Source organism: Copadichromis virginalis, linkage group LG4 (genome assembly GCF_057382275.1).
Source record: "Copadichromis virginalis isolate Kocher_CV1m ecotype Utaka linkage group LG4, C_Virginalis_male_GT1.1, whole genome shotgun sequence".
In the NCBI taxonomy this organism is placed as follows: domain Eukaryota; kingdom Metazoa; phylum Chordata; class Actinopteri; order Cichliformes; family Cichlidae; genus Copadichromis; species Copadichromis virginalis.
Window position 1 is genome coordinate 17953900 of NC_140621.1, and position 13563 is coordinate 17967462.

Here is a 13563-nt window from a genome sequence, read left to right on the forward strand (position 1 = left end):
GTAATTATGACATGGGAAAGAAAGTAAAGCCAACTGCAAAATGAGATGATGCCACAATGAGTCCCATTGCATGTGGTGGATGAATGGGGTCAAGCACCATAATAAATAAATAAATTAATTAAATTAAATTATAACACAGGACATTTTCCACTTCAAACTAATATTCAACATGGCTTTGACTCAAAACCAAGTCTGCTTATGATTTTTTTATTTTTTTAAGATCATGTGGGAACAAATTACTAATTACTGAGAGCTTCCAAGTGTACTGATACTCTGTTTAATCCGTATAAGTCACAGTTATTATCAAATCATAGTAATGTGTGTAGAGGTCCCGGTTTGATAGTTTAACAAAAAAAAATTTTTAAATGCCCTCCAAAAGCTAGCACTATTCATCACTAGTCATGGAAAACAGAAAACATTCCAGGTTTTACTTGACCACTGTAGCCATGCTGACAAAGAGTCAAAGTCAAGCCAAGTATTCTGTTGCGTCTGCGCTTCCACAGGCCCCGCTGGTTTAGAAACTTATTCCAATTACAGTTTTTGCCCGTTGCTTGAACACCATGAACCCATGCCTAGACTAAAGTAACACAAGTTGAAGCTTTTGTTACCATACCTCAAACACATGTACCCCTACCTTAAACAAAAGCGCTGCTTTGCACCCCAGTTCCAATTATGCAACACACCTACTCCTTTATGCAACACACATGGTCCTGCATGCTACACTCCATTTCATACATAAGACACTTCGCTCACAAAATGAAATTTCAGGGTGCCATTCGGAAAACACATGTATCCAAAATACAAAACACATCGGATAATTGCAACCACTCAAATACACACCTGAAGGCACTTACTTGCAAAACCGAACACCAATTAGCCAACTACAAAAAGCCCTCAGCGTAGCCATTTCAAGAACTTTGCAAGCATGGATGGAGGGAGATCAAGAGGAAGAGGAAGAGGAAGAGGTAGAGGAGGAGGAGGAGGCCAAAGAGGCCATGCACGGACCCATATTTCTGATGAAATAAGAGCAACTTTGATGGACCATGTCATCAACCATGGCCTGACTATGAGGGAAGCTGGGCAGAGAGTCCACCCACATCTAAGCCGCTTCACAGTGGCATCTGTAATACGAACATTCCGACTAGAAAACAGGTCTGTCTTCACCTCCATACCTTCTGCTCTACTCAGATGGTTTCATAGCACTGTTCTACAGTATATCACATTACCATATCAAGTGTACGGGGTGCTAATGCTCCTTTTGCAGCCAAAGTGGCTGATTCCTTATATTGAAGTACAGTGTTGTACAGTGGATGACACAGTACATACAGTAAAGTACTGTAAGAAAAATAAGCAAACCGATGACAATATGTGGTTGTATTTCTCCAGAATGACTCGAAGACCTTCTGGGGGAGGACGGCAACGCCTGTTCACACAACAGCAGGAACTTGCCGTTGTGGACCTAGTGAGGGCAGACAATGCCATCCGTCTCCACCAGCTACGACGGAAAATACTTGCAGACAGGCGAGTGTTCAGCAACATAGACCATGTGACCATCACCACCATCAGACGCATCTTGGGTAAACACAGCATCACCATGAAGCAGCTCTACAGAGTCCCATTCGAGAGGAACAGTGACAGGGTCAAAGGACTTCGAGCTGAATATGTACGGGTACGTGTAACTGTCCCTTACATTTACAATAGAGTATTGGTGAAGTCCAGTAGCAGCTGAATATGTACCATATCAGTACCACATGGATCTATTCTGAGAGCTACACAGGTACCTGTGTGATGGGGTGAGGGTGCCGTATGTGTAGCACTGTAGTACAGTGATATGTTCCCCTTTTTTTCAGAGAATCTTGGCCATGGATGGAGCTGCACAGCCTCATGAATACATTTTCATTGATGAAGCTGGATTCGACCTGAGCAAAACAAGACGACGGGGTCGTAATGTAATTGGCCAAAGGGCAATTGTGCACGTCCCAGGGCAGCGCGGGGGAAACATCACATTATGTGCCGCCATATGCCTTCGAGGGCTTCTGCATCATCATGCAATACTAGGTCCATACAATAGCCAACACATACTCACATTTCTAGATGCTCTCCATGATATAGTTGTACAGAACAGACCAGATCAGCCCAGGTTTGTGGTGATATGGGATAATGTCAGTTTCCATCGGGCTGCTCTGGTCCAGGCCTGGTTCTCCAACCACAATCAATTTGAAGTGGTATACTTGCCCCCTTACTCACCATTTTTGAACCCTATAGAGGAATTTTTTTTCGGCTTGCAGATGGCGAGTATATGACCGCCAACCACATGCCCGCATGCCTCTTCTGCAGGCAATGGAACAGGCCTGCGGCGACATTCAGGTGACAGCAATCCATGGATGGTTTCGACATGCAAGAGGATATTTTCCCCGGTGCCTAGCGGGAGAGGACATTGCTTGCGATGTTGATGAGGTCCTGTGGCCAGACCCCAACAGACGGCGGGATCCATGAGCCCACGTATGCACAATTGTCATGGTTTTTTGTGTTTACAGTATAGTGTTTTTTCTATTGCAGTATTATTGTGTTGTTCTTGTTTTTTTTTTTGCTTTATCTGAATTCATGGTACTGCAATGTACAATATTGAGTAGGTCTATTTGCGTTTTTGGTTGTTTGAAAATGTGTCTCCTGTAAATGTGCCTTCTGAATAAACAATGGAAATCAAGGACTGCAGTGTTTTATATAAAGAAGACTAGTGTGTTCCCCCTGATCTGTCAGTGTTTGCATATGATGCAAGTATGTGTCATTTTGTCAACAGAGTTACATTTTGACAAAGGAATGTCAGGTTTTGACAGCAGAGTTTAGGTTTTGGGAGTAGAGTTTCAATTTGGCACAGATGTGAATGGTATATTTCCCAGTGTTGTGTCATGTGTACTTGTGTGTACAGTTTTGGCACAGAGAGCGGAGTTTTGCAAAATGTGTTCAAGCAGTGGGCAAAAACTGTAAACAAACACCCATTGTAAAAAAAAAAAAAAAAAACCTATGGTCACAAAAGGTTAAGTGTGTGTGTGTGTGTGTGTGTGTGTGTGTGTGTGTGTGTGTGTGTGTGTGTGACCAAAAGGGTCATAAAGGCAGGAAGTTTACTAAACAAGAAAACAGAACCCTCACATAGGATGTGTCCCTATAATAAAACACTATAGTCTCCCCCACCATTCAACAGGCTGGGGAGGGGGTCAGAAATAAAGGAATGTCTTTAATCATATAGTTTGAACCAAGACTTTAAGTAACAGAATGACAACATTTAACAATTTGACTCCAACGTATTCCTTTAACTTTAACTAGTAACTTAAACTAATGTAAGTCTATAACCAGCAAGCAACCAATAAGGTGATGTAATTTCTACATTTCACTGTGTGTTATACTTGTATAACTATGCACGTGACAAATAAAGAACCTTGAACCTTGAACCTTAATTTTCTGCACTGACACAAGATGGCGCTAAATATGTTCTAAAAACTTTTAACACTTATCTCTTAACTCATGCTTCACAGATAGTGTTAAATCTATGTCCGTTTTTTGACAGCAGGGGTCCTTGGTGTGAATCAGCCTTTATAGTTGTAATGTTTCATGTTTTCTTTAATGACTTCTGAAGTTTAGACTATTTCTCTCTTATTAATCATTCCATGATTATGCCCTTTAGACTCCATTCCTGCAAGGCTGCTCAAATAAGTTGCCTGATTAATAATGTTTAAATTCTAAATGTGAATAATCTGTCTATATTAAAAGGGTAGATACCGCAGGTTTTTAAGGTGGTGGTAACTACCATTGCTTATAAAGCTCTTACTTGATCCAGGTGTCTTATGTCCTATCTAATTACAGGCCAATCTCCAACCTTCTTTTTATGTAATAAAAAAAAAAAATCTTGTAAAACAGCAAACCAATCATCTGCAGAGGAATGATTTATTTGAAAAGTTTTTTGTTTTGTTTTGTTTTTCAGATTTCATAATTATAATTATGAATCATTATAATACAAAAAAGCAAGTTATGAATGATCTTCTTATGTACTCTGACTGTGGACTCATCTCTATGCCTGTCCTGCTATACCTTAGTGCAGTAGTCCATAACATTTACTCCAGAAATTATAACACAATGCAGGTATTACAGTTTTTGCCCGTTGCTTGAACACTACAAACCCATGCTTAGACTAAAGTAACACAACGTGAAGCTGTTGTTACCATACCTCAAACACATGTACCCCTACCTTAAACAAAAGCGCTGCTTTGCACCCCAGTACCAATTATGCAACACACCTACTCCCTCATGCAACACACATGGTCCTGCATGCTACACTCTATTTCATACATAAGACACTTCGCTCACAAAATGAAATCTCAGGGTGCCATTCGGAAAACACATGTATCCAAAATACAAAACACATCGGGTAATTGCAACCACTCAAATACACACCTGAAGGCACCTACTTGCAAAACCGAACACCAATTAGCCAACTACAAAAAGCCCTCAGCGTAGCCATTCCAAGAACTTTGCAAGCATGGATGGAGGTAGAGCAAGAGGATATTTACCCCGGTGCCTAGCGGGAGAGGACATTGCTTGCGATGTTGATGAGGTCCTGTGGCCAGACCCCAACAGACGGCGGGATCCATGAGCCCACTTATGCACAATTGTCATGGTTTTTTGTGTTTACAGTATAGTGTTTTTTCTATTGCAGTACTATTGTGTTGTTGTTGTTTTATTTGCTGTACCTGTATTCATGGTACTGCAATGTACAGTATTGAGTAGGTCTATTTGCGTTTATGGTTGTTTGGAAATGTGTCTCCTGTAAATGTGCCTTCTGAATAAACAATGGGAATCAAGGACTGCAGTGTTTTATGTACAGCAGACTAGTGTGTTCCCCCTGATCTGTGAGTGTTTGCATATGATGCAAGTATGTGTCATTTTGTCAACAGAGTTACATTTTGACAAAGGAATGTTAGGTTTTGACAGCAGAGTTTAGGTTTTGGGAGTAGAGTTTCAATTTGGCACAGATGTGAATAGTATATTTCCCAGTGTTGTGTCATGTGTACTTGTGTGTACAGTTTTGGCACAGCGAGCGGGGTTTTGCAAAATGTGTTCAAGCAGTGGGCAAAAACTGTAAAGGCACTCTGCTTGTGTTGGTATAACTTTAATGTGGTAATATGCTTTTGTTTGTATGATTTGGCACCCTCTTGTGGCCACAGTTGGCACTTGGGAAGTTGTAATGCCCAGCTAGTTTGCTACAAGTGCTCAGTGGAGGTAAAACCTTTGCCCACGCATGCCTGTAAGTTTTCATTACATACTATAACCTTAACTATCTGATTTGTGATGCATGTGTAATGTGCATATACTGAGTTACTATTTCAGCTGTGTGGTCATTACTCATTTGTAAAGCTACTTGTGTGCTAGCGACTGTATATTAGCATGTGTTGGCTAACTTGCTATGATCAATAATGCTAGTTAACTGAAGGTGATGTTTATGTTTAATTTAGGCAACCTTAAGATTTATGTTTTTTGCTGGTTGTCATGAAAACTAAGTTTCAATTAGTACATTATGTATGTTCAGTGAATGAGAAGGTAATTATCTGTTTTGTGTTTATTTAGTTTTACAAAAAGAAAAGAGAAAGGAGAGTAATGAAAATGGATAAAGGATACCATGTATAAGAAGCCTCAATAACATGGCCTGTAAACTAGAGATGCAGATCGAAGTAAAGAAGAATCTCAGTTTTTTTTAGTATTTATTTATTTATTGTCATTGTCAAGAACAATGAAATTGCGTTTGGGGCTTCCATACAACCCAAAAAAAAGAAGAAAATAATAAATACCCCTTAAAACCCAAGTGTACATATTTAACCCAGTGTGACTCCAATGCAATAAGACAATCCTTAGCAATAATGTTCGTAGAAATTCAGACAAAGACCTGAGAAACATGACAAAATACAACAATGCAACCCATTCAATATTATTGTACTGTGAGATATGATATCAGATATGATAGTTATCTATTTAAGAAAGAGGGGGGGGCAGGAGGGGGAAGAGAATAAAGATATGATGCACCAATGCAGACCAGTTCATTGCTATTAAGAAGTTGGATATGGTTATTGTCCGTGAGAGGGGGGCAGAGAGTTCAGGAGCCTCACAGCCTGTGGATACAGGCTGTTGGCCAGTCTGGATGTTCTGGCCTGTATAGACCTGTACCTTCTCCCTGAGGGCAGCAGATGGAAAAGGTGGCGCGCAGGGTGATGTTGGTCCCGCAGGATACTGTGCACCCTCCTCAGACAGCGAGTGGGGAAGATATTACTTATCTCTGGCAGACTTGTTCCAATAATTCTGCCAGCTTCTTTCACCACCCGCTGGAGTGCTTGCTGATCGGCCTTGGTGCAGCTGGGGAACCACACTAGTTCAAAGCATTCTCTTCTTCTCATTCTGTTCACTGTCTGTCAAACTGGATAAGCTAAACCACGCCCACATCTAGTGAGGACAGAACACTGCTGCTGTGATTTGAATCACACCTATCTGATAGATTCCAATTTAAGCATGATAATGAGGAGTCTTTCTCACACACAAAAGTTTGCTATAGATTTCCACAAGGCTCTGTGCCATGATCCAATACCTTTTACATTATACACATATTACTATTATTAGAAAACTGTGAAAACCATTTTTACTGTTATGCAGATGATACCCAGCTCTATTCATTTAAGATAATACAAATGAGCTGGTTACACTCAGAAATGTCTTAAAGGCCAGGATGACCTAAAAATCTTAGAAACATGATGTCTAATCAGATGCTTACCTTATGGCATTACCTTTGGCTCTAGTAAAGATTTGAGGAATCCTGGAGTCACAGAGCACTTTGCTCTGAGACTGCAAGCTTACTTAGTGGTCCCTGAAGTTTTCAAAAGTGCCCTGGAATAAAGGGAACCCTGTGAAAAACTTGCCTTGTAAAATGTAAAAAATACACATAAATTAAAATGTACCAAAGTAAAGCGATCTCTCTCCTTTCATCTCAGACAGCATGGTCTTACGCCTGTTTGCGACCATCCTTTAATTTACTGCCATCTTGTGGCTGCAGTTGGTTATTGTCACTGAAAGTTTTTACAGGCATGTGTCACACTAGCACCCAACATGCCTTGGTGATGCAGAAAATGATGGATTCACAGCCAGTGCACCTGATGGCTGTCTTCACACAGATGGTGGCTGAGGTGGCCCAAATGCACACAGAACAAGCAGCGTCACCTGGAGTCACTGCAAGCAGATAGACAGACTCGGGTGCTGTAGAAACTATTGTTCTGCATTGTCTTAGTGAAGTCTTTTGCTTTTACTCACAATTATGTGGTCCTATCTTTCTACAAACCCCCTGCTGAGCATGTTTCAGGTTTTTTATGATTTAACCAAGGATAAAGGAGCTCAAAATAGAAGAGGCTGGAAGAGTTCAAGTTCAACTTGAACTTGAACTTGAAGCTACATTTTCATTTTTCCTCAGTCATTTAAAAAAAAAAAACAACTGATAAATTTATGGTATAGCTAAAGTAAAAGCCAATTATTCCTGTGTTCACATAGCTGCCTAGTTGCAGAGTAATTATATAATCCACCATGCCTCAGACCTTGCCTTTTAGAGGGGGCATGCTGAAATGTTCCCAAAAGAAAACTTGATGTATTTAATTACTGTGGCAGATGTTGTATTCATCAGATGTATTTCCTGGGATCTTTTGGAGCCAATCGCCTGGCTTGGTGGTGACTGCACCGAGTGCTCCAATTACCACTGGGACCTCTCTTGCCTTCCTTCCTTGCCACCTTCCACATCTTTGCGAGTTGTCCGTCTGTATCTGGAACGCCCACAGAATCTTAATTCGATCATTCTCAAACACCCTAGGAGGCATGTGGGGTGTTTTGACCTTAGGACTTCCAGGTCTCACTAGGCACAGATGTTTCTGTATATTATGTCAGCCACTTGATTGTGGCATTCCATGTATACCCTGCCTGCTAGCATCTTGCACCTTGCTGTTAAGTGCTGGATTGTCTCAGGGGCATCTTTATACAGCCTGCACCTGGAGTCTTGGCTGGTGTGGTAGATGCTCGCCTTTATGGATCTTGTAGAGCTTGTTCCTGTGCTGCCATGATTACTGCCTCTGTGCTGTCTTTTAGTTCAGCTTTGTCCACCTACTGGTGGAACCTCTGTATGTTAGCCACTTATATCTGCCAATGGTACATTAGTGTAGGATCCTGCCATTCCATGATTGTTGCTCCTCTTGAACTTGGATTTCAGCTGCCTGAGGTATTCACTAAGCACCCGGTCAGTTGTCACCATCTTTCTGATGTACTCCTGGATGTTTGTTGTCTCATCCTGAACAGTGGTACGGACAATAATTAGTCCTCGGCCTCCTTCCTTAAACTTAGCGTACAGTCTCAGGATTTTGGGGTGAAACCCCCCATGCATGGTCAGTAGCTTTCTTTTCTTGATATCAGTGGCTTCTATCTTCTCCTTTGCCTTTGGCCATCTTTTTATTCCAGCAGGGTACCTGCTGCCTGACCCTCTGCAGGTATTTGGTGGTTGAAGCTTTTCTAGCCGCCTGTTCTTAGTTCCTGTTTGCCTGTGGGATTCCTAAGTGCTTGTAGCTGTTCTCAGTGCAATGATGCCTTCTGGTAATGCAATCCAATTAGTTCTGACTACCTTCCCCCTCTTTGTTACCATCCAACTACACTTCTCCAGTCCAAACGACATTCCAGTATCGTCATTGTATATCCTTGTGGTGTGGATCAGTGAATCAATGTCTCATTCACTCTTCGCATACAGCTTGATGTTATTCATGTAGAGGAGGTTGCTCATGATTGCTCCATTTCATAGTCAGTATCCATAGCCATTCCTGTCACTGATCTCACTGAGGTGCTTCAGGCAAATGTTCCGTCTACCAGTAGCTGGTGTTTCACTCTTCTGGTATCCCTACCTATTTCTTTCTGTACCCCGCTCATCTATTGAACCATGTGCCTGTTAATCTTAGCCACTACAGGGCTCGCAAAATTTTAAAATCCCTGGTAGCCCTTCGGGCAGGCACTCTTTAGTTTTTGGTAGCCCGAAATAAATTTGAGTAGCCCGAATAAAAAAAGATTCTTTTTATTGTATAATATTGTAAAGGAAACAAAACATCAATCAAAAAATTGTTAAAACACAAATTACAACAACTGTGTAAACATTACAATCAACTCAAATATCTGGTTCTAATTAAACAGAATTTTCTGTGAACTTGTTAGAACTGTGTAGAACATGAATTAGTCTGTGTCAGATCCTGAATCTGAAATTTCCACTGAAGTCTCGGATGAGAAAATGCCACTCTACGTTGAGGGCATAGCATCTCCTTCATCAGCTTTCTCTTCCTGTGCATTGCCCTCCATTTCACTGCTCTTTGTTCTTGTCGGGGTTTTATGATCCAGGTGTCTTGAACCTTTTCCAGAAAACATCCAGAAACGAATCGACTTGTCAGGGCAAAAAGATTCAACTGTTTCCCCATTAATGGAGAGTTGCATGCAGTCATTCAGTGTTTCAGGGTGTAGAGAGGTACGATGTGTTGTCTTCACTCGGTTCATGCAAGAAAATCCTCTCTCACAGATGGCTGTTGATGGACTAAGTGTCAGCATTAATTTCACCAGCAACAAGATATGAGAGAGATGTTCTGGATTCTCAGAGAGGAGATCTCTGTACAAGCAATCTACTTTGCGACCCCGGCGTTCTGCAAGCCACACTTTTAGATCCATCCATTCTTGTGGAATTTTCTCTTTCTCTTCTGCATCTAGCAAACAGGCAAAATGTGTGACAAGATAATCCACCTCTTCATCCCCATAATTTGCTAGTTCTTCTCTGGGGTAGGGAAGAGTGGAAGGGTCAAAAACCTTGAAACAAGAGAGAGGCTTTTCATGGAGATTTTTAAATCTGTTGTCCGTGTACTTGACTGTGTTGTCAATAATCTTCTGGATCTCTGCACCAAAGGTGTCTTTGTCTGTTCCCTCACCTCTTCTAGCAGGTCGCTGACTTTTTGTTAGCTGAGTTCCACAGTAGCAAATGCTACCATCCTGGTTCGCTGTGAACTTTGTGTCCAAGGTTTTCTGATATTCTCCTGGTTTTGTTTTTAGGCTGAGTAAGCGTGATGTTGTGCTCTCAACTAACTGATTTGTTCGTGTGATGTTTAGGTTATCATGCTGAAAATCAGTAGAGCACTTGGATAAGATGGTACTGTAGTCCAACATGAAATGCAGGAAGTGAACAAATTTCTCAGTCTTCATCTCCTGCACCACCCCCTTAGCCTTGGCTGCATCCTCGGCTTTGACATCACTTCCTTCTGCCATGTTCTCCATATGAACAACAGTGGGAGTGTAATTTTTTTCCACAGCCTTTAGACATCTCAGCCGGCTTGGAAGCCACCGTGTGCTCTTCAGCCCACTGAAATGTGCCAGCCTCTCATTTAGCAGTTCACTTATTTCTGTCAGCTCTCTTCGCTTCTTTGGGGAATAGTAGTACATCTTAAAGATGGTTTTCAGTGTATCTTCAAATTTCACCAGGTACTCACAGCCTTTCACGCTATCCAGCACGGCTAGCTCTAGTTTGTGTGCCACACAGTGGATTGTTATGATGTGGGGTATCCTCTGTTTCAGTCTCCCAGCTACTCCTGTTTTCTCACCCATCATCACTGCAGCACCATCAAAATTTGCACACACTACTTTCTTTTTCCATGTGTCCTCTCTGATACCCATGGTGTTCACTGCTTCATCAATAGCCTCTAAAATACCTGCAGCATTTGCACTCTTGACTGGCTGACATTTGATCATGTATGTGGCTATGTCACCATTATCCCTCACATACCTGACGTGAACCAACTCCTGTTCTATTATACCAGTGTCTGTACTGCCATCTGCAAGAATGGATAAGAACCTGCTTTCTTGAATTTCCTTTTCAATCTGGTCTCTTGAAGTTTGTGCTATTGCTCCAATAAACTCTCTGCAAGCATGGTCATTGAGGTAAGTGGAACCAAGATCTAGGCCATTTGCTTTCTGAAGTTTGCAAAGACTGCTAAATTTTGCCAGTGGTAGTTCACTCTTTGCAACATAGTACGCAGTTCTAAACAGCTTTTTCAGGACTTCTTGTTGTGCTTGGTTTATTTTTAGTATGGTTTTTGCAATTGGTGTTTGTTCTGGGACAGATGCTGCAGACTGAGCACCAATGCATTTCTTGTGATGCAGAGATTTCTCATGAGTTCTGATGGGGTCTTTCCTAAAATTACTGGTCCCAGTAACAAAGGCGCTTGTCGACTCAGCAATAGAGGGAAACTCACGACACACCTGGCAGAACATTATAAGATAAGATAAGATAAGATAAGATAACCTTTATTAGTCCCACACGTGGGAAATTTGTTTTGTCACAGCAGGAAGTGGACAGTGCAAAAGTTATGAGGCAAAAATTAGAATACAATAAGAATAAATACAGTACACAACTGTACAGAATAGAATAAAATACTATATACAGTAGAATAAAATAAAATAAATATACAATAAGATAAAAATAGAATACAAATACAAATACTATATACAACTGAGTAAAAATACAACGATGACAGAAAGGATTATTGCACTTAGTATTATTGCATATGTATGGATGTGTGTGCTTGATCAGTTAAAGTCTTTATTATGGAGTCTGACAGCAGTGGGGAGGAAAGACCTGCGATTATGCGATTATGTTATTTACCTTGTCATATTCTAGCCACAGAAATTCTTTTGTCCATGAATCCAAAAAACTGCACTTTCTTTTTGCCTCGTAATCTGATTTATCATAACTTTTCCGCTTTGTGGTAGGCCTTTCTTTGCCTGTCCCTTCTTCATCCTGACCTGTCTTTTTTGGCTCAGCAGAACTAAAATACCTGCGTAAATCCATCTGTCTTTACACATGCCAGAGATTTTTTTTTTTTAATTCTCTGCGCAGTCAACCTCTAGCACGTTTAAGCTTGCTGCGGGAGATTTCACGTGCCACGTTTGAAGAGTAAGCTAGTGAGTGATGTTGTGTCCTGTCTGACTATACCATATTGCACCACTAGAGGGTGGTGTCGTGAAATAAGAGGTAAGTGCAGTCGGGAAATTGTAGAGTTAGAATATAGTTAAGACGGCTATCTGATAACTCGATATGTCTCCCTGTTACCTCTACGATGTAAAGTTATGTGCTGCATTCATTAAAGAGCACTGTTCTTTGATGAGGACTCAGCTAATTACTCAGCTACATTTGCGAAAGAAAGCAAAGGCATTGTCATATATTTTTACTTCCTATGATAGCCCGACGGGCAGGGCTGAGATAGATTTTGGTAGCCCGACTGGAAATATCACTAGCCCCGGGACGTCGGGCTAGCGATTTTGCGAGCCCTGCACTATGATGCCTGGCAGAAGCTTCCATCTGGTACTGAGGCAGGTTATTGGCTGGTAGTTGGATGGGACAAGTCCTTTCTGGGGATCAGGACTGTCCAGCCTACAGTTAGCTATTCTGGGTGTCTCTCGTTGATTAGCAGCTGGTTCATTTGTGCTGCCAGATATTCATGGAGTGCAGTCAGCTTCTTTAGCTAGGCCTGAATTATGTTGGGGCCTGGTTCTGTCCAGCTCTTCATACTGGAGACCCTTTCTTGGATGTTTTCCACTGTGATGTTACTGGACCATGTTCACGGAGGTTGCCATGAGCTATTGTTAGCTATTGCACTAGCCAATGAGCATTGACTTTATGGGTTGTGCCCTTCTCCCATACGCTCTTCCAGTTCCATCTCCACCCTTGGATGTGCTGTTCTCATACTGTTCCCCTGCCACTGAGCGTACAGCTTGGATGGTTCCATGGTGTCCAGCTGATTTATTCTCCTGCCTTCCATGTCTCTGGTATACCTCTTCAATCATCTGGCCAAGGCTGTGAGTCTTTACCTGGAGGGTTCCAAGGCCTAAAGTATGGGTAGTTTTCTGTACTTCTTATCAGCTTCTCAGGGTTCAAATTTCGATCTTCACCAAGATTCCATCTTTCAGGTTAGTTTCTATTCCATTCAATGCTCCTTCTTCCATCACACCTGGGGCTTGGTACAAAATCTCAGGTGGGGGCAATGATATCTCCCCCCCTGAATTGTTGTCCTGTCTCTCCCTTGCATTTGTGTTGTACCTCGTCGATCTCCAGCTGTGATAGCGGGTCCTTCTTCTCTTTTTTTTGAATGTTGGAACACTGAGCTACTAATTCTTTCACCGTCAGACTGGATGCTGGGTATCGAAGATTCCATAGGTCCCACATCCTCTTCATGTAACACCTTCCGCTGAGGTTACTTGAATATATTGAATGAATGTCTGAAAAAACCTAAAATGAAAGCTAATGTTACAGAGGCTTTGGTATGTTTTAGATTGTTAATATTATAGCATGTGATTTCGCTACAAGAAGTCGTACCATGAATAATTTAGCAGGGAAGAAGCATTCCTATGTAATAGAGCTGGGCGATATGAGATTTTTTCATATCACGATATGTTTTTTTCATTTCAGGCGATAACGAT

General features: G+C 41.5%; 2 protein-coding genes across 2 annotated transcripts; one reads left to right on the top strand and one right to left on the bottom strand.

Moving 5' to 3' along the window:
• Nucleotides 1-1046: 1046 nt before the first annotated feature.
• On the top strand, nucleotides 1047-2512 carry LOC146711192 (uncharacterized). The gene is made up of 2 exons (XM_085455406.1): nucleotides 1047-1669; nucleotides 1851-2512. The coding sequence occupies exons 1-2, from the start codon at nucleotides 1067-1069 to the stop codon at nucleotides 2301-2303; spliced, it is 1056 nt and encodes a 351-aa protein (XP_085311532.1). The 5' UTR covers nucleotides 1047-1066; the 3' UTR covers nucleotides 2304-2512.
• A 6836-nt stretch (nucleotides 2513-9348) lies between these two features.
• Nucleotides 9349-13318, bottom strand: LOC146711193 (zinc finger protein 862-like). The gene is made up of 3 exons (XM_085452952.1): nucleotides 13184-13318; nucleotides 12788-12954; nucleotides 9349-11005 (listed from the first exon to the last, which is right to left on the bottom strand). Exons 1-3 carry the CDS (start codon nucleotides 13316-13318, stop codon nucleotides 9349-9351), a joined length of 1959 nt encoding a protein of 652 aa, XP_085309078.1.
• Between the last annotated feature and the right edge of the window lie 245 nt (nucleotides 13319-13563).

Bases quoted from the DNA above. Each gene is read 5' to 3' on its own strand.
- LOC146711192 (XM_085455406.1), top strand. From the start codon at position 1,067: ATGAGGGAAGCTGGGCAGAGAGTCCACCCACATCTAAGCCGCTTCACA. The intron at 1,670-1,850 runs GTACGTGTAACT...CCTTTTTTTCAG, and splicing joins TTCGAGCTGAATATGTACGG to AGAATCTTGGCCATGGATGG.
- LOC146711193 (XM_085452952.1), bottom strand. From the start codon at position 13,318: ATGAAGAGGATGTGGGACCTATGGAATCTTCGATACCCAGCATCCAGT. The intron at 12,955-13,183 runs GTACAACACAAA...GGAACCCTCCAG, and splicing joins CACAGCTGGAGATCGACGAG to GTAAAGACTCACAGCCTTGG. The intron at 11,006-12,787 runs GTATGGGAGAAG...CCATGCTTGCAG, and splicing joins GGAGATGGAACTGGAAGAGC to AGAGTTTATTGGAGCAATAG.